Source organism: Anarhichas minor, unplaced genomic scaffold, assembly GCF_050575085.1.
Source record: "Anarhichas minor isolate MPS153535 unplaced genomic scaffold, ASM5057508v1 ptg000070l, whole genome shotgun sequence".
In the NCBI taxonomy this organism is placed as follows: domain Eukaryota; kingdom Metazoa; phylum Chordata; class Actinopteri; order Perciformes; family Anarhichadidae; genus Anarhichas; species Anarhichas minor.
Window position 1 is genome coordinate 287,501 of NW_027466516.1, and position 23,867 is coordinate 311,367.

Below are 23,867 nucleotides of genomic sequence, written 5' to 3' on the forward strand. Positions count from 1 at the left end.
TGTTTCACACCTTTCATCTAATGCTGCGTTCACACCAAACGCGAATTCATCGCGCCGCGTATTCGCGTCATTCGCGCCGCCGGTCTCGCCGGGGACTATTTGTGTTCATTCGCGCTGGATGCGCCGGAGAGGGGGCGTGGCTTATCGCCCTGAAAGCCGTTCAACTGTCCGCCATCAACCATGGAAAAAATAACCTCTATTTCTGCTTAGTACGTGTTGTGGAAGTCACAGATATCCCGGGAAACTAAACGCCGTCATGTCTGGTTCATAACATAGTATCGAGCTGTATTCACTGTGTCTAGTGAGCCACAGGTCGCTGTTTACTACAGCTGTATGAACACTAAATAAACTGATCTGGCTGTGATTTAACGGCAATAAACCGACAAAAAGGGACTCCGAAATAACTACGTAATGATGCCGATTCGTAGGCTACTTGTCTTCTCAATGGAGCTCTGATGGATCGGTGCTATGCTATGCTAACATTGTAGCAGCTCCACCAACACTCAGAATAACGTCATGTAGACGTAAATACGGCAGCGTCTATTCATTGTTTGTACCATATGGTTTACACACACACACATGTATACACATAGTTTGGTCCGGTCTCTATTGATATGAGGTATGGTAGAGCTCTGGGTGAACACAGACGGCTACAGGATTTATTTCCTGATGCAACAACGGCAGGAAGTCAGTGATGACGGGGGGAGCATCTCAACGCTGATAGGCTATCACGCCGGGGCGTAACGCGAGTATTTCGCCGAAGTTGAAAAATTTCAACTCACGCGTTTGGGGCGATTTGCCGTTGGACGCGAATTCGCGTCAATGGCGCCGCGCCAGTCTCATCGCGTCTGTGAATAGACTTTGTATGTAATCTACTCGCGCGAATAATTCGCGCTGCGTTTGGTGTGAACGCAGCATAAATGTGTGTGTTGTGTCTTCATGACAGTCGGAGCATGTGAATGCAGCTCTACTCTTCATCACTATAATGCTGTAACTCAGAGGTGATGAAGGTGACCCAGCTCTACTCTTCATCACTATGATGCTGTAACTCAGAGGTGATGAAGGTGACCCAGCTCTACTCTTCATCACTATGATGCTGTAACTCAGAGGTGATGAAGGTGACCCAGCTCTACTCTTCATCACTATGATGCTGTAACTCAGAGGTGATGAAGGTGACCCAGCTCTACTCTTCATCACTATGATGCTGTAACTCAGAGGTGATGAAGGTGACCCAGCTCTACTCTTCATCACTATGATGCTGTAACTCAGAGGTGATGAAGGTGACCCAGCTCTACTCTTCATCACTATGATGCTGTAACTCGGAGGTGATGAAGGTGACCCAGCTCTACTCTTCATCACTATGATGCTGTAACTCGGAGGTGATGAAGGTGACCCAGCTCTACTCTTCATCACTATGATGCTGTAACTCAGAGGTGATGAAGGTGACCCAGCTCTACTCTTCATCACTATAACGCTGTAACTCAGAGGTGATGAAGGTGACCCAGCTCTACTCTTCATCACTATAATGCTGTAACTCAGAGGTGATGAAGGTGACCCAGCTCTACTCTTCATCACTATAATGCTGTAACTCAGAGGTGATGAAGGTGACCCAGTGATGTCCAGTAGTCTCCAGTGAGAGCAGCAGCTGCTGCACGTTGTAACGCCGTCGCTTTAGTCGTCCTCTCCTTTAATACAACTCGCACCAGCACTACACCAAGCTTTACAAAAAAGCTCCAGTTTTGAAACTGGAATTTGGCAAAATGCATTTTGACAAGCCACAAAGCTTCTGGGAGAATGTCCTTTGGACAGATGAGACAAAACTGGAGCTTTTTGTCTCATCAGCTCTCTGTTCACAGACGTGAAGCATAGAAAGAAAGAACATTGTACCTACTGTGAAACATGGAGGAGGCTCGGTTGTGTTCTGGGGCTGCTTTGCTGCATCTGGCACAGGGTGTCTTGAATCAGTGCAGGGTACAAAGAAACCTCAAGACCATCAAGGCATTCTGGAGCCAAATGTGCTGCCCAGTGTCAGAGAGCTTGGTCTCAGTCGCAGGTCACGGGTCCTCCAACAGGATAATGACCCTAAACACAGCTAAAAACACCCAAGAATGGCTCAGAGCACAACATTGGCCTATTGTGAAGTGGCCTTCTATGAGCCCTGATCTAAATCCTACTGAACATCTGTGCAAGGAGCTGAAACATGCAGTCTGGAGAAGGAACCCTTCAATCCTGAGACAGCTGGAGCAGTTTGCTCACGAGGAGTGGGCCAATATACCTGTTGACAGGTGCAGAAGTCTCACTGAGGGTTACAGGAATTGCCTAAAAAGGTTGTGCAACTAAATATTAAGTTAAGGGGACCATCACTTTTGTCCAGACCATTTCCATTAGTTTGTTTTTTTAAATGATTGTTGAACCACAATTCAAAAGCAATGTCTGATTTTCATTAGTTCATTTTTATTTATTATTACTTTTGTCAGTTTCAAGTTATTTCAGTGGCCATTGTGGGTTTGTCTTTCTTTAACAGAAGGGTACCAACAGTTTAGTCCACGTGTGTATATATGTTATATATATATATTTATATGTGTGTATATACTGTATATACATATCTATAGACACGTATATGAAACGCATCAGTGGTCTCATGGTGTGTTTGTTTCGTCCACCAGACTGAGACGGTGGACAGCGGTCCGGTCCTGACTCAGGGAGACAAACTGAGAGCCTTAAAGAGCCGGAGACCCCCCCGACCCGCCACCACGGGAGCTCTCAGGTACCAGGTCCAAGACCAGGACCAGAACCTCGTGTATATCTTGTGTATTAGTAAACAGAGGGATCTGCCTTGTTTGAATAACGTTCTTTAACTGAAGCCACGCCCACTTTCTTTCAGAGTGGAGGAGATGAAGACTCACAGCAGGTCGGCCTCTCAGCCGCTCAGGTAGCTCTGAACACCTACGTACATGAATCATGACTTTAATGAGCTACGTTAGCATGTAGCTAACGTAGCGCATGACAAACAGCAGTTTGTAAATACACGTTCAACAGTTTTTATATTAATGTAACAACATCCAAATGTGTTCTTGGTGAATATTTCAAATACTTTCAAATACATTTATTTGTGGATTTTTATTAAATTGATTCCAAACAATAACTATTTGTGTGTGCATCAGAAATATATTTGTGAATCTTATTTTTATACATTTATATATAAAATAACTTTCATTAATATCATTAATATTGACATTTGTCATAACTCCAGGAAACATCATCCAGGATGTTCTTTGTTGTACAAGTCAGATTCAATGAAACTAAAGAGTTGTTTGTTTACTGATATTAAACCGTAATCACTACATGTGTTGATCATATGTGTCACTGTGTTTAGATGGTCAATGGGTGGTCAGGGCCCCCCCGCCCCCCTCAAGGCCTCCAAATTCTCAGCATCCTCTGCTTCTGCTGCCGCCAAGAGGATCGGAAGAAGTCCGTCATCAACGGCCTCCAACATCAGGAGGTCAGTGTCACCGCTCACTTCCTGACTCACCTCACTTCCTGTCTGACTCAACCTGCTCTTCATCACCAGCTCCATTGGTGCCATTGATGAGCTTGTAGTACCTGTTAGTAGTAATACACATACTGTATAACCTGTTACTAACATTAAACAACTACTGTCACACTTCTTAGGACTAACATGCATCTAGTAGTATCTGTTTGTACCATTCAACAGCTTGCAGTACTTGACAGTACTAATACACCTCTAGGAGCAGATCTTAGTGCTCAAACACACTTAACAGGAGCTGTGTGTACTGATCTGGTAGGTAGTACAGTTACTGCCATTAAACAGCTTGTAGTTCATTTTAGTTCAAGTACACAGTCAGTAGTACCTCTTAGTATTAATACTCAGCTGGTAGTATCAGTACAGCTTGCAGTAACTGTTACTACCAGTATACAGTCTGTAATATTTGTCAGATAATCTTAAAATTTTGCTTTAATACTGAAGAACCTGTTGGTGCCTAAACGGAACATGTCTGTTTTAAACTAGTGTTTTAAACTGGTGTGAACCGGTTTAAACTAGTGTTTTAAACTGGTGTGAACCGGTTTAAACTGTTGTTTTAAACTGATGTGAACCGGTTTAAACTGGTGTTTTAAACTGGTGTGAACCGGTTTAAACTGGTGTTTTAAACTGGTGTGAACCGGTTTAAACTAGTGTTTTAAACTGGTGTGAACCGGTTTAAACTGGTGTTTTAAACTGGTGTGAACCAGTTAAAATTGGTGTGAACCGGTTTGAACTGGTGTTTTCAACTGGTGTGAACCGGTTTAAACTGGTGTTTTAAACTGGTGTGAACCGGTTTAAACTGGTGTTTTAAACTAGTGTTTTAAACCGGTGTGAACCGCTTTAAACTGGTGTTAGTGTGTTTACATCTCCCGCCCTCTCAGTTGTGTGTATATTGTGTGTTGTAGGTTGTGTATATGTGTTAATGTGTCACCCCCCCCCCAGCTCTCGGTTGGCCTCCTCTCTCTCTGATCTTTATGCTGTGGACGCTGAGGACTCCTCCTCCCATGTGTCTCTCAGCTCCACCCCCTCTCCTCTGGCCCCGCCCTCTCTGTGTCGCTATGGTAACGGGCCCCGCGGTGCACAGCACGAGGCCAACAACAACAGCAGCAGGCCGGGCCCTCAGGACTTCAGGGGCCCCGGGCCCTACAGCGCACTGAAGGGCCCGTCAGGACGCTACCTGAGCCGATCCATACCTGTAAGTCCTTAGCCCCGCCCCTCTCTGCTCATTGCTTGTCTCTCTCTTCTGACATCATTAACACACTGGATGCAGCTGATCCTTTGAGTTTAATAAATGATAATTAAAAGAAAAACGTTGCATCAAAGGAAAATATTTTGTGCTTCTATCCAAGTTTATCTGGAATATAAAATAAAACGTCAGATTTTATGAAAACATCCGGGTTGTTTCTGATCTCAGTTTTTCACTTTCTCTGTTCCTTTAACTTCTCTGACAGTCACATGACCAGGTGTGAGTCACGTGTTCTATGTAGTCAGTCACATGACCAGGTGTGAGTCACATGTTCTATGTAGTCAGTCACATGACCAGGTGTGAGTCACGTGTTCTATGTAGTCAGTCACATGACCAGGTGTGAGTCACGTGTTCTATGTAGTCAGTCACATGACCAGGTGTGAGTCACGTGTTCTATGTAGACAGTCACATGACCAGGTGTGAGTCACGTGTTCTATGTAGACAGTCACATGACCAGGTGTGAGTCACGTGTTCTATGTAGTCAGTCACATGACCAGGTGTGAGTCACGTGTTCTATGTAGACAGTCACATGACCAGGTGTGAGTCACGTGTTCTATGTAGACAGTCACATGACCAGGTGTGAGTCACGTGTTCTATGTAGTCAGTCACATGACCAGGTGTGAGTCACGTGTTCTATGTAGACAGTCACATGACCAGGTGTGAGTCACGTGTTCTATGTAGTCAGTCACATGACCAGGTGTGAGCCACGTGTTCTATGTAGTCAGTCACATGACCAGGTGTGAGTCACGTGTTCTATGTAGACAGTCACATGACCAGGTGTGAGTCACGTGTTCTATGTAGACAGTCACATGACCAGGTGTGAGTCACGTGTTCTATGTAGTCAGTCACATGACCAGGTGTGAGTCACGTGTTCTATGTAGACAGTCACATGACCAGGTGTGAGTCACGTGTTCTATGTAGTCAGTCACATGACCAGGTGTGAGTCACGTGTTCTATGTAGACAGTCACATAACCAGGTGTGAGTCACGTGTTCTATGTAGTCAGTCACATGACCAGGTGTGAGCCACGTGTTCTATGTAGTCAGTCACATGACCAGGTGTGAGTCACGTGTTCTATGTAGACAGTCACATGACCAGGTGTGAGTCACGTGTTCTATGTAGACAGTCACATGACCAGGTGTGAGTCACGTGTTCTATGTAGTCAGTCACATGACCAGGTGTGAGTCACGTGTTCTATGTAGACAGTCACATGAACAGGTGTGAGTCACGTGTTCTATGTAGTCAGTCACATGACCAGGTGTGAGTCACGTGTTCTATGTAGACAGTCACATGACCAGGTGTGAGTCACGTGTTCTATGTGGACAGTCACAGAAATAAACAGAGAAGCCTGGGCTGAACGAGATGTCTGGTCTCCTGACTCCGCTTATTACCGTCTTATAAATGCACCTCATTACAGAACCCAGGACACTCGGTCACATTGGTGGCAGCGGTGTTTCTTATGCACTGACTACGGACCGCTACGACTATTTTACGCTTCGGTGACTGTGAGTGTGCACTTTCTTAGCTTAGGTTAGCTGTCTCAGTTTAGCTAGCAGGCTAACTCCGCGGCACTTCAGAGAGAAAAGCGCCGCTGGTTCAAGTACAGGATGAGGGTTGGAGATGAAGACCCGTTGAAGCCCAGCTCAGGGCTGTTCGGCAGACGGTCGGCCAGCAGGGGACCATGTGGATCTGCCTGCTCCGAGTTTCCTCGGCTGGGTGAGACAGTCTGTTACTTTATTTTGAAAGTGCGTTGCTCCCTGGAGACTACTGGACATCGCTGCGGTAAAGTCAGCAGACACTCAGATCTCCGTGGTCAACTCAGCAGACACTTACATGTTAGTGCACCTATATGCTGAAATTCACGGTAAACGCATTTAAACGGCACAGATCGGGAGCGAGCGAAGGACTTTGTTAGCAGAAAGATTAACGTGAGACAACATCAGGTTTCTTCAGACGAACATCCGGTTTTCAGAATAAGATGCCAACAAAGTATGAATTATATTCACATTAAGTATAAAAATTATGCATATATACATTGTCTTACATCTGTCGGTCTTCCCTGCCTGCTACATCGCTTGCCAACACGAGCGGCCTGCACGAGCACACCTGTTTACCCTGCCGGAATCTTTCCGTCCCGGCGCGGTTAGCAGGCTCGGGTTGGTCTTCTCCGCTAGCCACAGCCGCGCACCAGACCTCCATTTTCTGGGCAGGATCGTCCGGCTAACAGGCTGGTAGCCCCTCCAGGCCACCACTCCTTCCTCACCGGACTGTTGGCGTTTTGCCGCTGTTATGCTGTGGATCATCCAGTTGATACTCCTGGGTCTCACATCGCTTCTCCTCTCACGGACAGCCGGCTCTTGGTCACCAGCTAATGCTAGCTTATCGCTAGCGCTTCCCAACCGGACCATGCCGCCGCTGTACTCCACGTCAGATCTTCACAACTTCAACAACCACCTGTGTCCGGACTGCATGGACATTCTCAAAGAACATGGAATACTTCGCCGAGGCCATCCTTCACACAGAGGTTCTGACCGCATGTTCACTTACAACTTCACGTCCCCAAACTCCATCCCATCCCTCTGGTCCTGTCGCACCCGAACGTCCTTGTTACGTCACCACAACAAACAATACGTGAATCTGTCCAATCTCCGTCCCCTTCCTCAGTCCTCACAGCCTATCACAAAGCAACGTCACCTGAAACTGGCTTTGCTCAACACTCGCTCACTCAACAACAAAAGCCTCATTCTGAATGAATTCATAACGGACAGTAACCTTGATTTCCTCTGCCTCACTGAAACATGGCATAAACCCCTGGACTACTTCTCACTGAACCAGACCACTCCCACAGGATTCACATACATTGACAAACCTCGTCCTGAGGGGCGGGGAGGTGGTGTTGCTGCTGTTTACAGGAAGGACATTAAAACAACCACCATTCCCATTCCTGCCGTTCATTCTTTTGAACACCTTGCCTTCAAACTCTCTGGTCCAACTCCTTTGGTTACTGCTGTAATCTACCGTCCCCCCAAGCCAAATCCCTCCTTTCTCTCTGACTTTTCAGATTTTTTGACTCAGCTATGTGCCATCTCACCTTCCGTTCTCCTCCTAGGTGATTTTAACATCCACATTGATAACACTGACTGTAAATCTACGACAGAATTCCTGGAACTACTACAATGCTTCAACTTCACACAACATATCAACTTCCCCACCCACAGCAGAGGTCACATCCTGGATCTTGTCTGCTCCACTGGTCTCACAATACCGCAACTCTCCAGCCTCAACCTCAACATCTCTGACCACCTGGCTATCACCATGGACATTGACATCCCTATCCCCATCCCAAAAGCTAAGCGCAACATATCCTTCAGAAACCTCAAATCTATCTCCCCCACAACTCTTTCAGCCTCTCTTGCCAGTACCATGTCTGCCTCCCCTGCCCCGCTGTCTGATAATCCCTCCGATCTTGTAAACTACTTCAATAACACACTCTCCTCCTGTCTTGATCAACTGGCTCCCATGAAAACCAAAACTGTCTCATTCACACACTCGGCTCCCTGGTACACTCCTGAACTCCACCAGATGAAATCCCGAAAGCGCCAGCTTGAAAGACTCTGCAAGAAAACCGGTTTAACAGTCCATCTCCAAGCCCTCTCCGACTACCTTCAACAATACAAAGACGCTCTCATTTCAGCCCGGTCCACCTACTACTCACACCTCATACACTCTGGCTCCTCTAACCCAAAGGCTCTCTTCTCCACAATAAACAAGCTTCTCAAACCCAAGGACAACACCTCCACTTCCTTCACAGTGAACAAATGCAACTCTTTTCTTTCATTTTTCCAAACAAAAATTGACACCATTTACAGCAACCTGAACACCTCCCCCGCCTTTTCCATCTCTCCACCTGCCCCCCCCCCCCCCCCCTCCTCCACCCCTCAGCCCCTTTCTCAGTTCTCCCTTGTGTCCCCATTGGAGCTGCCTAACTTCACAACTGGAATGAGAAGCCCCACCTGCATCCTGGATCCCATACCATCTAATCTGGTCAAGGACTGTCTCCCAGCCATCTCACCACTCATCACAGTCATCATTAACTCCTCCCTCAGCTCCGGCTCAGTCCCCGACACACTTAAACTGGCTGCTGTCACCCCCATCCTCAAAAAACCTGGACTTGACCCTGACACCATGAGCAATTTCCGTCCCATTTCCAATCTTCCCTTTCTGTCAAAAATACTGGAACGCATTGTCGCCACACAACTCAAAGCCAACCTCATCTCCAACGATCTGTTCGAGCCATTTCAATCCGGTTTCCGTTCACAGCACAGCACTGAAACAGCCCTCCTCAAAGTCACCAACGACCTCCTCCTCTCCTCCGACGCTGGTCACCTCAACATTCTCATCCTCCTCGACCTCACTGCAGCTTTTGACACCATCAACCACAACATCCTTCTCTCCCGCCTCGAATCCTCCCTCAACATCACCGGAACTGCTCTCTCCTGGATTAAATCATATCTCACAAACAGACAACAGTTCATCAGTATCAACAACTGCACCTCCTCCACTGCTCCTCTGTCTCAAGGCGTCCCCCAGGGTTCGGTGCTTGGTCCTCTTCTGTTCATCCTCTACTTGCTCCCTCTTGGTAACATCATCCGTCAACATGGTCTTCACTTTCACTGCTACGCCGATGATGTCCAGCTCTACATCTCCACAAAGGCCATTACCACTGCTACTCACTCCACTCTCACCAGCTGCCTCACTGACATTAAATCATGGATGCAAACCAACTTCCTCAAACTGAACTGTGATAAATCTGACATGATCATCATCGGTCCCAAATCCCTCACCAAAACCAGTCACAACTTCTGCCTCACCATCGACAACTCCACTTTGTCTCCCTCCCCACACACCTTGGAGTCATGTTCGACAGCAACCTCTCCTTTGAACACCACGTCAAACAAATCACCAGAACTGCCTTTTTTCACTTAAAAAACATAGCCCGTCTCCGCCCATCACTCTCCTCATCTGCTGCTGAAACTCTGATCCACGCCTTCATCACCTCAAGAATTGACTACTGCAACAGCATTCTCCACGGCACATCATGCAAAATCCTAAATAAACTCCAGTACATCCAGAACTCTGCTGCTCGCCTGCTCACCCACACCCGCTCCCGCGACCACATCACCCCTGTTCTCCAGAACCTCCACTGGCTCCCCGTCCCACAACGGATCCAATACAAAATCCTTCTCCTCACTCATAAAGCCCTCCACAATCAGGCCCCCTTCTACCTCACCGACCTGCTTCACCACCACACTCCATCCCGTCGGCTCCGCTCCTCTGATGCCAACCTCCTGTCTCTTCCACTCAGGACCAAGCACCGGACATGGGGTGACAGAGCCTTCTCCATATCTGCCCCCTCCCTCTGGAACTCTCTCCCCAAACACATCCGAGACTGCACTGAACTTTCCATATTCAAATCACAGATCAAAACCCACCTGTTCAAAACTGCTTTTAATGTGTGACCATTATTGTGTATTTTATGTTTTTAGTGTATTGCTTTTATATATGATGATTTAATGTAAAGTGTCTTTGAGTTTTATGAAAAGCGCTATATAAATAAAATGTATTATTATTATTATTATTATTAAAACATGCTACCTGCATCTCGTGAACCAAATGTTATTGCCCTTTTGTTCATATAGCAGTACTTTTTAAATAAAAGTGCGCAATACACTACTTTTGAATTCATTATTGAACTTTGCCATAACAATGCGATTAATCGCAAAAAATCCATGCGATTAATCGCGATTAAATATTTTAATCGCGATTAAATATTTTAATCGTTGCCCAGCACTAATATATATATGTGTGTATATACTGTATATATATAAACACAGAGATGATATCTGACGGCTGTCTTTATGTTTTTTCTTTCAGTCTCTTCCATCTGAGTACATCCAGTACTAGAAGTACAGAAGTCACCTGAGGACACATTACCCACAATCCCCTCTGTCTAGGACGCTCAAAGGGAAACTAATAAAGCAGCTCAGTGAGCGAAGGGACTCTGTTAACATCTGCTCACACTATATGTTAATGAGCTGTATGTTAATAAGCTGTATGTTAATACGCTGTATGTTAATAAGCTGCATTTAACGTGGTATTAATGAGGTGTATGTAAATGAGATGTATGCTAATGAGCGGGATGTTAGTGATATTTTAAAGAGTCTGAATATGATTGATAATGATGATCATCTACAGAAGAAGAAGATATATTTAGATGAAGATAGATTTTATATTTCTTATTTGTGACATAAGATATTTTTCTTTTGATTTTTTTAATGAACTGAAGGTTCAGACGACGACATCATGCTTACAGTATTTACTTCCTGTCTCTGACCAGTGATCGGTCTGTGTTTATGCTTTTATAGTCAACAGCAATAATAGTAACAGTAGAAGAAAAAGGGACCCAAAACTCAGGAAAACTGCGGCAGCAACATTTAAAGTTTAAACAGTTTGTCTTCTTCTCGTCCTCATGAATCTCTTCTTCTTCTCTTGACAGGCTCAGTGGATGATGTGTTTACTAACCAGAGGAAATGTAGGAAAGTCCTTAATGAGCAGCTAGTAAAGAAACCAATGAACAGATGGACATTTGTTGAAAACTCGTCACGTGACGCGTTACTTGACATCTCGCATGACGTGTGACTCGAGAGCCTTTCTCGGCGGTTGGTTAGATGTTTCCTGCGTGACTTCCTGTCCTCTGACCATCGTCTTTCCTATTCCTAACTCTACATTCTTACATTAACCCTTTAAGACCTGGGGAGGAAACAACACAGACTTTTTCAAAATAAAAGCTCCTGGGATCAACAGGAAAATGAATTGATTGAAACAAACCACAAGTTAATTGGTTTAAGGAAAGTTTGTGAGCGTACGACTTCCTGTGATTCAGTTATTTATCAGAAAAGGTTTCGCAGACTTCAAAGTGCCTTAAAGATGTCAGGAGCTTTATTTTCATTCACCACAGCAGAGGCTTTTATTTTGGAATGAACCACATCCTGAGTGATGATATTTAAATGAAGAACTTTAGTTGTTGCTGATCCTGTATTTTAATGTTGAAGTATTTTATTAAAGGGAAAAGTTATAAAATAACTTTCAGATTTACGTTTTTATGAGACAGAAAATAAATGAATTACTTTTCTGACTTCTGTTTCCTGTTTTTATATTTGTGTGTTAAAGACTGTGATGACATGTAATGTACTCAAGTACAAACTCAAGGTACTTGTACTTCACTTCATCTCAGAGATATACTGTAGTACAAATATTTGACTTATCTGACGGAGATGAGGTCGGACATGTTGGGCACTATGAACGGACTTGTCACCTGAACTCTTCACCTTCACTCAGGTGACACAACACAAACCAGAGAAAGTGACTTTGGTCACATGACTCCACGCCGCTCTCACAGAGCTCATCACTCTGATCAACAAGTCACTCAGTCTGTTATCACACACTGATGATCCATCCATCAATCAATCATCATCATCATCATCATGGCTGCACTGTAGAACTACAGTGTGATCAACAAAGATGGAGACAATAAATAAACTGAAATTATTAATAAAATCTTTATTTTCTTTAAATCATTTTAATTGATCCTGAAACGACGAAACAGAAAATGTGTTTTGTCATAAAAACAGTTTCATCTTCTTGTAAAGAGACAGAATGAAAGAGAAAACGTCTCAGTCCGTCCTGCAGAGGACGCTGTGGTCTGTAGACTGATGACCTCACACTCAGAGAGGAGGGGGGGAGGGAGAGAGAGAGAGAGAGAGGAGGGGGGAGAGAGAGAGAGAGAGGAGGGGGGGAGGAGAGAGAGAGGAGGGGGGGGAGGGAGAGAGAGAGAGAGGAGGCAGAGAGACAGACGGACATAAAGGCTTCAGAGGAGGCGTCTTGTGTTCAGATCTTTGGAGGATTTACAGACTGATGTGATTTAGCTACTTTGTTCCTCATTCATTCATTTCTTCATCGATTCTTCAGACTGAGATGTCTCCTCTGTCTCTTCTCGCAGGTAAAATGATTCATATTATTTCTTATATTTTCATACTTGTATTTTTTACTGTCAAGTGTGTATTTTCTCTCCTTTTTGTTCTGTTGAATGAGATTTTTAAACTGATGTTAAACTATTGGTTCATGTTGTGTTTGTTTAAAACTGCATAATAATCATTTAAAGAGGACAACGTGATGCAAGGAGAAAGAAGTTTATCAGAGTTCGTAAACAGCTGGTGACTCCGTGAGGGGTCACGACCCAGAGGTTGAGAAACTCTGTCATGGATTTCTTTTATTTGATAATTTTCTGTTTTAGCCTTTTACAGTTTTAAACATCACGTCTTTGTGTTTCATGTCGAGCTGCAGATAAAAGAAAAGCTCTCAATGATCAAGACTCCATAGGGTAGTAGGGCCAGCAGTCATGTAACATGTAACAGACATGTAACAGATATGTAGCAGTCATGTAACAGACATGTAACAGACATGTAGCAGTCATGTAACGGGTATCACACAGGTAACAGACATGTAACAGACATGCAACAAACATGTAGCAGACATGTAACAGACATGTAACGGTATCACACAGGTAACAGACATGTAACAGACATGTAGCAGACATGTAGCAGACATGTAGCAGACATGTCACAGGTAGCAGACATGTAACAGACATGTAGCAGACATGTAACAGACATGTAGCAGACATATAACAGACATGTAACAGACATGTCACAGGTAGCAGATATGTAACAGACATGTAACAGACAGTTAGCAGACATGTAACATACATGTAGCAGACATGTAACAGACATGTAGCAGACATGTAACAGACATGTAGCAGACATGTAACAGACATGTAGCAGACATGTAGCAGACATGTAACAGACATGTAGCAGACATGTAGCAGACATGTAACAGACATGTAACATACATGTAACAGACATGTAGCAGACATGTAACTCGTGCACGCTGTGTATGATGGTCACAGAAATGCATGGCCTCATCAACCAGAGTCCTGCCAGGACCCTCGATGTGTGTGAAGTTGCGAGGGCCCGATCAATGCTGCTTGCAGCTTTAATTCATCTGTTGAATTTCTTTGAATAACACAACCTGCATGCTTTCTTCCTCCTTTTAATTTATTTCATTTGTAAAGGGAAGGTTTACTGTTTTTATTTATTTTTAAATGCGTTGAGCTCCAGAGTCTATCTGAAATGTTTTTATTAATATAATTTATTGGATATTTCTAGATGAACAGGTTAAAGTGTCGCTCTCTCTGTTTGCAGCCGGTTGATGAATAGAAGTCACACCTGTGTTGTTGTTGTTGTTTATCTTCCCAGCTGTGCTGCTGATGTCATCGCGCTGCGTTCAGGGTCTGCATGTGGAGGTGTTTCCCAGAAGGCCTCTGTTCAGGCTGGGGGAGCGTCAGCAGCTGGTGTGTCGGGTCCAGGACTGTCCCACAATGCCGAGCGTTTCCTGGTCCGTGCTGGGGGACCGACCTCAGACGGCCTCCGTCAGCACCAACGGGACCTGGTCAGTGATCAGCTTTAACCCCGTGATGATGGAGCATGAAGGAGTTCTGCTCTGTAGAGTTGGCTGTGGAGGAAAGAACAAGCAGATCAAGACGTCTGTGCAGGTTTACTGTGAGTTCACACATATGTACTCAAGTACTGTACTTAAGTATACATCTTGTACTTTACTTGAGTACTTTCTACTTTTATCATCGTCATATCCTCCACTACTGTACTACATCTCAGAGGTACATATTGTACTTTTACTGTACTACATCTCAGAGGTACATGTAGTACTTTTTACTGTACTACATCTCAGAGGTACATATAGTACTTTTACTGTACTACATCTCAGAGGTACATGTAGTACTTTTTACTGTACTACATCTCAGAGGTACATATAGTACTTTTACTGTACTACATCTCAGAGGTACATGTAGTACTTTTTACTGTACTACATCTCAGAGGTACATATTGTACTTTTGCAGCCTTCCCATCAGCCCCTCTGATCCTGGGCCAGGACCACCTGAGTCTGGGGGCGGAGTCTGTCCTCACCTGTCAGGTGTCTGATCTTTACCCCGCTGAGCTGCTGACCCTCAACTGGCTCAGAGGTGATGTCGTCCTGCAGAGCATTATGGGAGATCCTGGATCCGGCTCAGTCTGGTCTGAGTACAGATTCACCCCTCTGGAACTGGACTCTGGAGGAAACATCAGCTGCAGGGCCACGATGGACCTGCAGGACCTGCCAGCTGAGGACAAGACCAGAGTGACCACTGTCCTCCTAAACCTGCTCTGTGAGTCCTCCATTGTCTGTCTTTAGTTCAGACCGTTGTTTTACATAGTTATTCATTATCCTACAAGACCGTTCATTAGACTGTTCATTGTCCCACAGGTCTGTTCATTGTCCCTTGGGTCTCTTTATTGTCCCTCAGGACGGTTCACTAGACTGTTCATTGTCCCACAAGACTGTTCATTGTCCTACAGGAGTGTTCATTGTCCCTCAGGACTGTCATTGTCCCACAAGACTGTTCATTGTCCTACAAGACTGTTCATTGTCCCACAAGACTGTTCATTGTCCCACAGGACTGTTCATTGTCCCAGAATACTGTTTATTGTCCCACAAGACTGTTCATTGTCCTACAATACTGTTCATTGTCCTACAGGACTGTTCATTGTCCTACAGGACTGTTCATTGTCCCAAAATACTGTTCATTGTCCCACAGGACTGTTCATTGTCCCAGAATACTGTTTATTGTCCCACAAGACTGTTCATTGTCCCTCAGGACTGTTCATTGTCCCACAAGACTGTTCATTGTCCCTCAGGACTGTTAATTTTACTACAGGACTGTTTATTGTCCCACAAGACTGTTCATTGTCCCTCAGGACTGTTCATTGTCCCACAGGACTGTTCATTGTCCCTCAGGACTGTTCATTTTACTACAAGACTGTTCATTGTCCCTCAGGACTGTTCATTGTCTTCAACTCAAAACCCCGAGAATATGTTAAGTATATTTAACTAAACTGAACGTGTGCTTCTAATTATCTACAACCTATATAACCTAACATCAGTCTAACAGATCCTCCTCTTCCTCTTCAGATGCTCCTGTTGTCAAGATGACATCAGACTCCGTGTTGGTGATGGCCGGCTCTCCGCTCACTCTCACCTGCATTGTGGAGGGAAACCCCGATCCCACTGTCACCTGGAGCTTCAGGTGGGCAGACGATCGGTCTGAGGTACGCGGTCTAGGCCGACAGCTGGTCCTCACAGCGGTGACTCCGTCTGAGGCCGGACACTATGACTGTGAGGCCCGGAACTCAGAGGGGAACCGGACGGCTGAAGTGGAGGTCACCGTTCATGGTGAGAGTGAAGCTCCTGTTTCATTCACTATCTCTGTACAACTGGAGACTGACACACCTGTAACTCCTCCTCCACCAGCTCCGCCCACCAACACCTCCCTCTCAGTGAGTCCAGGTGAGGAGGTGCTGGAGGGTCAGCAGGTGACGTTGACCTGCCGCTCAGACGGAGCACCGCCCACCACGCTGGTGCTGAAGAGGGAGGGGGCGGAGCTCCAGAGGACTGACCCCGCCTCCTCGCTCTCCTTCAGCCTCTCCTCCGTCCAGCTGGAAGACTCCGCCCACTATCAGTGTGAAGCCTCCAACCAGTACGGTACCCAACTGGTCTCCAGCTCCGTCACCGTCTCAGGTACTGGTTTACTTCTACAGCTTCATCCTTATTTCATGCTTATTTTATTGTGATTTTAGATTCCGGTTCAGTTTTATTTTGAGGCTCAAAACTTTTATTTATAATAGTTTCAAAAAGTTCATGTTAAAAGCTAATGCTTTAAACATAGAAATAGAATAGGAGCGGACACAGCTAGCTAGCCAGCTTGCTAATTCCACCATGCTTTAATGCTACACTGGTTACAGAAAATAAGGAAGTTAGCTCGCTACAACAGCCACAATGGTAACAGCACACATTAAAATGGCCGACGCTCTGACATCCAGATATATTGATTTGAATGGGACGTCCCATCTACACCTCTTTAAGTTACTCTAGTTTAAGGCTAATGTTACAATGCTAATATTTAAAGATCTTATTTAAAGTTAATGTTTAAAGCTAGTGTTTAGAGTCACTTTACAATGCTAATCTGCAAGTCTCATGTTACAAAATGTTTAATGCTAATGTTTCTATGCTAATGTTACAATACTAAAATGGAATGTTAATGTTTGAAGCTAATGTTTGAAGCTAATGTTTGAAGCTAATGTTTAAAGCTAATGTTAGCTACAAACAACTTAATAACAGTCTGCAGAATAATCCAGACTAATATTTCAGTGGTGATCTTGTCAGCTCACCCTCTGCAGGTGGAGGTGAGTCCAGTGGTCTCACCAGCAGAGAAGGGTTCAGGTCTGGTTCTGACCTGCAGAGCCTCCGGATGTCTCCACCCTCCCGTCTTCACCTGGAGGACAGATGAGGACCAGATCATCCTCAGAGGGACGGAGCAGGACGGACTGTCCTTGCTTCACCTGCAGGACCTGGACCTGAAGGATGAGGGAGGATACAGATGTGAGGCCGAATGTGACTCCGTCATCAGGACCTCGACCATCCAGGTCCAGGTCTACTGTGAGTCTGAGAGCCTGAGGCTGCTTTCACGCCTGTAGTAGTTCACCTGGTCTGGACCGAGGAAACAAATTATACTGATTTTATTTTATTTCCACAGAAATGGAAAACTTGTGTTTGTCCAACACAAAGGTTTTCCAGTGAAACATCAGAAGTTGAACTTTTTGTTTTTATTGGCCAAATGTCTGAGAGCCAATCAGAAGGAGTTTGTCTTTGTACCATGTGACCCAGAGAGGTTTCCTCACCCTCATTTGTTTTCAGTCTGAAGAGGACAAACTGACCGACAGGAAGTGACACAGCAGGGGAGAAAGAGGCCAAATAACCCCCCCCCCCCTCTCAAACACACACACACACACACACACACACACACACACACACACACACACACACACACACAGTGAGTTCTTCCCCCACATAGACAACATACCGGCTCTCCACTGACTCTGAATCAGGAACATTAACTCAAACTTTATGGACCCCAAATGTCCACGATGCCAGAATAAACTGCGAGGGACTTCCTGTCAGCTCTTTATCTCTTTTAAATGTCGACGAATCACTTTAACACGTTGATGGTTCACAGGGATCTGGGCCTATTAGAGGCCTCATCTTTAACCAGAGGGACCAACAAATTGTGTGTCAGATATCAGAGTGTCCTTGAACGCACTGTCACAGACACAAAGTTTCACACAGACAGCAGGATGTGTTGGAGATGATCTCTGGTGTTTTTCTTCTCCCAGCATTCCCGTCTGATCCAGTTCTGGAGGATCCTGGTCCCGTCCTGCTGGGTCAGGAGGCGGTCCTCCACTGTAACGTCAGCAGCGTCTTCTGGGCCAATCAGATGAGGATCCTGTGGCTGTCGGGGAACACAACGCTGATGTCAGAGTCGGTCGTGTTCTCCGGTTCCCTACAGAACGTCTCGTCGGTCCTTGAGATGCAGGTACAGAAGGACCAGAAGGTTCTGATCTGCAGGGCCGAGCTGCTGATGGAGGACGGAGACGTGTGGAGGTCCAGGAAGACCAGCGTCCACCTGCAGGTCCATTGTAAGTGTCTGAGGACAGACTGAAGGCTTTTATTGAGGAGCAGGTTCAGGTTCTGATGATGTTTGTGTTCCAGATCGTCCCAGGAGAACCTCCCTCTCAGTGAGTCCAGGTGAGGAGGTGCTGGAGGGTCAGCAGGTGACGTTGACCTGCCGCTCAGACGGAGCACCGCCCACCACGCTGGTGCTGAGGAGGGAGGGGGCTGAGCTCCAGAGGACTGACCCCGCCTCCTCGCTCTCCTTCAGCCTCTCCTCTGCCCAGCTGGAAGACTCCGCCCACTATCAGTGTGAAGCCTCCAACCAGTACGGTACCCAACTGGTCTCCAGCTCCGTCACCGTCTCAGGTACTGGTTTTACAGGAAGGTGGTTCTGACATGGTGGGTGTGTGTGTGGGGGGGGGAGCTGAGGAATCCAGCTCTTCTTCTTCTGCTTCTTGTCTCTGAGTAGTTGTGACAGATGTTATCTGAAGAGTGGACCTCTCACTCCTCACATGATGCTGAGGACAGAAATAACCTCTGACTCCTCTGGTGAGTAATGTGTCAGACACTTAGAGCCTTCGGCTGCTGATGGAGACCAGACTGAAGTGGACCGAAGTGGACCGATTCTCAGTCCGTTGTGGATTCAGTTTCACTCGACACCGTTCATTCAGTTTACTGTTGTTTTCCTTTTCAAACACAAAAAGATAAATAGATGTCAGAGGAAGTACTGTCAGTGTCTCTGAGTAAAATAAGAGATGTTCTCGTTACGTTATGATGATAAAACACAAACTTTCACCTTTATTTTTTTATTATATTTATTATACTATATTTATCCCGGTAAGGGGGAAATCTTTCTCTGCATTTGACCCATCCCTGTATGTACAGTGCCCTCCAGAATTATCGGCACCCTTTAGTAAAAATGAGCAAAACAGGCTGTGAAAAAATGTCTTTATTGTTTATCCTCATGATCTTTCATTCAAAATATTCACAAAATTCTAACCTTTAACTGAAGTAACATAATTGAAAGAAACAAATTCTTATCCTGAAACAAATATTTTTCTCAAAAATATATGTGCCACAATTATTGGCACCCTTCATTTAATATTTTGTGCAGCCTCCCTTTGCCAAGATAACAGCTCTGAGTCTTCTCCTATAATGCGTGATGAGGTTGGTGAACACATGGCACTGGATCTGAGACCATTCCTCCATGCAGAACCTCTCCAGATCCTTCAGATCCCGAGGTCGACGCTTGTGGACTCTCCTCTTCAGCTCATCCCACAGATGTTCTATGGGGTTTAGGTCGGGGGACTGTGACAGCCATGGCAAAACCTGTATTGTGTGGTCGGTGGACCATCTTTGTGTAGATTTTGAGGTGTGCTTCGGATCATTGTCCTGCTGGAAGGTCCAACTACGGCCCATTTTAAGCTTCCTGGCAGAGGCTGTGAGGTTTCCATTTAATATCTGCTGGTATTTGATGGACTCCCTGATACCATGAATCCTAACAAGATGTCCAGCCCCACAACATCAAAGATCCGCCACCATACTTCAGTGGGTATGAGGTGCTTCTCTGTGTGGCTATCTTTCTGTCTACGCCAAACCCACCTTTGATGTTTGTTGCCAAAAAGCTCTATTTTGGTCTCATCTGACCATATAACCCGGTCCCATTGAAAGTCCCAGTAATGTTTGGCAAACTGTCGGCGCTTTAGTTTGTTGTTGATTGACAGCAGGGGCTTTTTTCTGGCAACCCTCCCAAACAGCTTGTGGTGATGTAGGTGGCGTCTGATGGTAGTTTTGGAGACTTTCTGACCCCAAGACTCAACTAACCTCTGCAATTCTCCAGCTGTAATCCTTGGAGATTCTTTTGCCAGTCGAACCATCCTCCTCACGGTGCGTGGGGTCAATGTACACACAGGTCCTCTTCCAGGCTGGTTCATAACATCTCCCGTCGCTTTAAACTTCTTACTTATTGCCCTGATAGTGGAAATGGGTATTTTCAACTGTTTACAGATTTTCTTATATCCTTTTCCTGATTTGTGCAGCTCAACAACTTTTCGTGGCACATCGTCGCTGTGTTCTCGGGTCTTTCCCATTGTGATGAATGACTGGCCCAATCCCAATGTCCCCCCTTACGGACTCACGGACTTTGAGGCGCGCTCCCGCGAAGTCCGTGAGGGTTTAGAGCTGTCCCACTGTCACATCGTCAAGTGTTTGAGGCTCTCTCGCAGACATTTTGAGCCCTTTATGAACCCTTTCCGTAAGTCAGCATGGTATGCTGACTTAGCCGAAGGGAATTACCCACAAATCATTGCAATGTGACGTTAAACACGGGGTAACCAGTGGACGCATGAAGACGTAAAAAAAAAAGGTAAACAAAGAGGATGGCTCACGCGTGTTCAGCCTGTCATAATACATTTACTCAGAAACATTAAGGGTTAAAGATGGAACAGATATTTATTTATTTATTCATCAAATATTTGATTTTGTCATTGAAGCTGTTTTGACAAAACGAGTAAATAGATGACATGAAGTTACCTCTCATCTTGTGAGGAAAGAGCCTGAAGACGTTCAAATCAGGGAGTACAAAGTATAAAATAAATACACGCAGTTATACATCATATTTCTTGTTGTTTTCATGGTAACGTGATATGTTGCAGCAAAGTGCTGTCCCGTTCATATTCACACCATCTCAAGCCCTCACAGTCTCTCACACTCACCACTCACGAGGTGATGTCAGTAAGTCCTTGAGGGTTCAGGGTTTGAGGGTTTAGGGGGGACATTGGGATTTGGCCACTAAGGGAATTTGGCCTGTGTCACCTCATATTTATACCCCAGTGAAACAGGAAGTCATGGTTGACCACTGAAGAGTTCCTAATCAAACAGGTCAACTTAAAAATGTAAAATATGACTGGAATTATACTTCAGTTAGATTTTAATCATGAGGTTTTCTTGGGGTGCCAATAATTGTGACACACATGTTTTGGAGAAAAATATTTATTTAATGTCAACATTTTTTTTTTCTTTCAATAATTTTACTTCGATGAAAAGGTAACATTTCTTGTGAATATTTTGAGTGAAAGCCCAAGAGGATAAACAGCAAAGAATTTTTTTCACAGCCTGTTTTGTTCATATTCACTAAGGGTGCCAATGATTCTGGAGGGCACTGTATAGGGAGCAGTGGGCTGCCCATGACAGGCGCCCGGGGAGCCGTTAGGTGTTCAGTGTCTTGCTCAGGGACACTTCGACACAGAACACGTCCCAGCCAAGGATCGAACCACCGTTACCAGACAACCCTCTTAACCCAGTGAGCCACGGTCGCCCCTTTTTTATAGCTTTTTATTTATTTAAATTTTACTTTTGTTCACTTCAGGAAACAGAAAACTGCAGCTTTCATTGTTTAACAACATGTCTCGATATCTTCAGCGATGAATCAATTTGTTTATTGGCAAAAAAATTAATAAGCAAGTATTTTGAGAATCAGTTATTTCCAGTTATTATAAGTAATTTAGTCTTGGTCCTTGAGGGGTCAGGTACTACAGGATCCTGCTGCTCCTCTAATGTTTCTTCAGTCTGTCAGACCTTCTGATCTTCAGGTAGTTTCTCTTCACCTCTGTGAGTCATGTGACCAGTTTCTGCCTCAACTCTGATCTGGTTTCTTGTGGTCCAGCTCCTCCGAGAAACACCACTGTCCTGGTCCTGCCGTCTACGGTGGTCCAGGAGGGACAAAATGTCACCATCTGCTGCCAGACCGTCAGCTTCCCACTGTCAGCCGTGGTCCTGAGGAAACTGACCAATGGGATGGAGCTGTATTCCTCCAATGGAACCTTCCTATTGGTCAACGTGACGGCCAGAGACTCTGGTCTGTACCAGGTCAACGTGACCAACGACCTCGGGTTCCAGGTCAAAGTCTTTAGCATCAGCGTAAGAGGTCAGTGAGACCAGTCCTCCCAGTTTAGTCTCCAGTCTGGTTCTGTCTGTCTGGTGGTTCAAAGACAGTTTAGTTTCAGTAGGAATAAAAGGGTTTTATTGTATTCTGAAGTTTCTGTCTCCTTCGGTTCCCACAGAGAGAAGCACCAGTGTTCCTCCCAGTCTCAGTTCTGTCCTCGTCCCAGTCGTCTGCTTTGCTGCTGGACTAGCAGCTGCTGCTCTGCTCCTCGACTACCTGAGGAGATCCAGGAAGAAAGGTTTCTATCAGCTGCCCCAGTCTGCCCCTCCTTCAGCCTGAGGCTAACACGTGGCTACCACGTCCTAGCATGCAGCTACCGAGTCACAACATGTGGTTACCAAGTCCCAATATGCGGCTATCAAGTCCCAACATGTGGCTACCACATCCCAACACATGGCTACCATGTATTAGCATGTGGCTACCGCATTCCAACGTGGGCCTTCCAAGTCCCAACATGCAGCTACCGAGTCCCAACATGTGGTTACAAAGTTCCAATATGCGGCTACCAAGTCACAACATGTGGCTACCAAGTCCCAACATGTGGTTACCAAGTCCCAACATGTGGCTACCATCTCTCAGCGTATGGCTACTAATTTGCAACATGTGATTTCAATATCCTTACCTGTGGCTTGTATTACCCAAAACATGACTACCACTTCTAATATCCCATTGTGTGGCAACCAAGTCCCAACATGTGGTTACCGAGTCCTAACATGTGGCTACCAAGTCCCAACATGTGGTAACTAAGTCCCAATATGCAGCTACCGAGTCCCAACATGTGGCTACCATCTCTCAGCGTATGGCTACTAATTTGCAACATGTGATTTCAATATCCTTACCTGTGGCTTGTATTACCCAAAACATGACTACCACTTCTAATATCCCATTGTGTGGCAACCAAGTCCCAACATGTGGTTACCGAGTCCTAACATGTGGCTACCAAGTCCCAACATGTGGTAACTAAGTCCCAATATGCAGCTACCGAGTCCCAACATGTGGTTACCACCTCTCAACATGGGCCTTCCAAGTTCCAACATGTGGCTACCAAGTCCCAACATGTGGCTACCACGTTCCTATATGTGACTACCATCTCCCAACATGTGGTTACCAAGTCCCAATATGCGGCTAATAAGTCCCAATATGCGGCTACCGAGTCCCAACATGCGGCTACCACCTCCCAACATGGGCCTTCCAAGTCCCAACATGTGGTTACTAAGTCCCAACATGCAGCTACCGAGCCCCAACATGCAGCTTCGAGTCCCAACATGTGGTTACCACGTTCCAACATGTGGTTACCACGTTCCAACATGTGGCTACCACGTTCCTATATGTGGCTACCACGTTCCTATATGTGAACATGAGTACTGGCTGAAGGTAAATTATAACGTTATCATGATGTGTTCACATGTAATCTGTAAAATGTAGTTTTGGTGATAAACTTGAATAAATCCAGTAGTTTGA

General features: G+C 45.4%; 2 protein-coding genes across 7 annotated transcripts in view; both read left to right on the top strand.

Annotated features, from left to right (window-relative positions):
* Positions 1 to 11,984, top strand: part of cdc14ab (cell division cycle 14Ab) — a 33,364-nt gene extending 21,380 nt beyond the window's left edge. For 4 of the 6 annotated variants that reach the window (XM_076079048.1, XM_076079049.1, XM_076079051.1 and 1 more), the window contains exons 14-18: positions 2,667 to 2,767; positions 2,885 to 2,932; positions 3,377 to 3,502; positions 4,487 to 4,739; positions 10,724 to 11,984. In XM_076079048.1, the coding sequence (XP_075935163.1) occupies positions 2,667 to 2,767; positions 2,885 to 2,932; positions 3,377 to 3,502; positions 4,487 to 4,739; positions 10,724 to 10,753 (558 nt within the window). In that variant the 3' untranslated portion in view covers positions 10,754 to 11,984. The remainder of the gene's footprint in view (positions 1 to 2,666; positions 2,768 to 2,884; positions 2,933 to 3,376; positions 3,503 to 4,486; positions 4,740 to 10,723) is intronic. The other 2 variants (XM_076079052.1, XM_076079054.1) reach the window with 2 other exon arrangements.
* Positions 11,478 to 22,685, top strand: vcam1b (vascular cell adhesion molecule 1b). The gene is made up of 10 exons (XM_076079088.1): positions 11,478 to 11,508; positions 14,161 to 14,463; positions 14,820 to 15,125; positions 15,929 to 16,189; positions 16,268 to 16,534; positions 17,180 to 17,452; positions 18,187 to 18,489; positions 18,563 to 18,829; positions 22,128 to 22,388; positions 22,525 to 22,685. The coding sequence occupies exons 1-10, from the start codon at positions 11,478 to 11,480 to the stop codon at positions 22,683 to 22,685; spliced, it is 2,433 nt and encodes an 810-aa protein (XP_075935203.1).
* The last annotated feature ends 1,182 nt before the right edge of the window (positions 22,686 to 23,867 follow it).

Bases quoted from the DNA above. Each gene is read 5' to 3' on its own strand.
- vcam1b (XM_076079088.1), top strand. From the start codon at position 11,478: ATGACGTGTGACTCGAGAGCCTTTCTCGGCG. The intron at 14,464-14,819 runs GTGAGTTCACAC...GTACTTTTGCAG, and splicing joins GACGTCTGTGCAGGTTTACT to CCTTCCCATCAGCCCCTCTG. The intron at 16,190-16,267 runs GTGAGAGTGAAG...CTCCTCCACCAG, and splicing joins AGTGGAGGTCACCGTTCATG to CTCCGCCCACCAACACCTCC.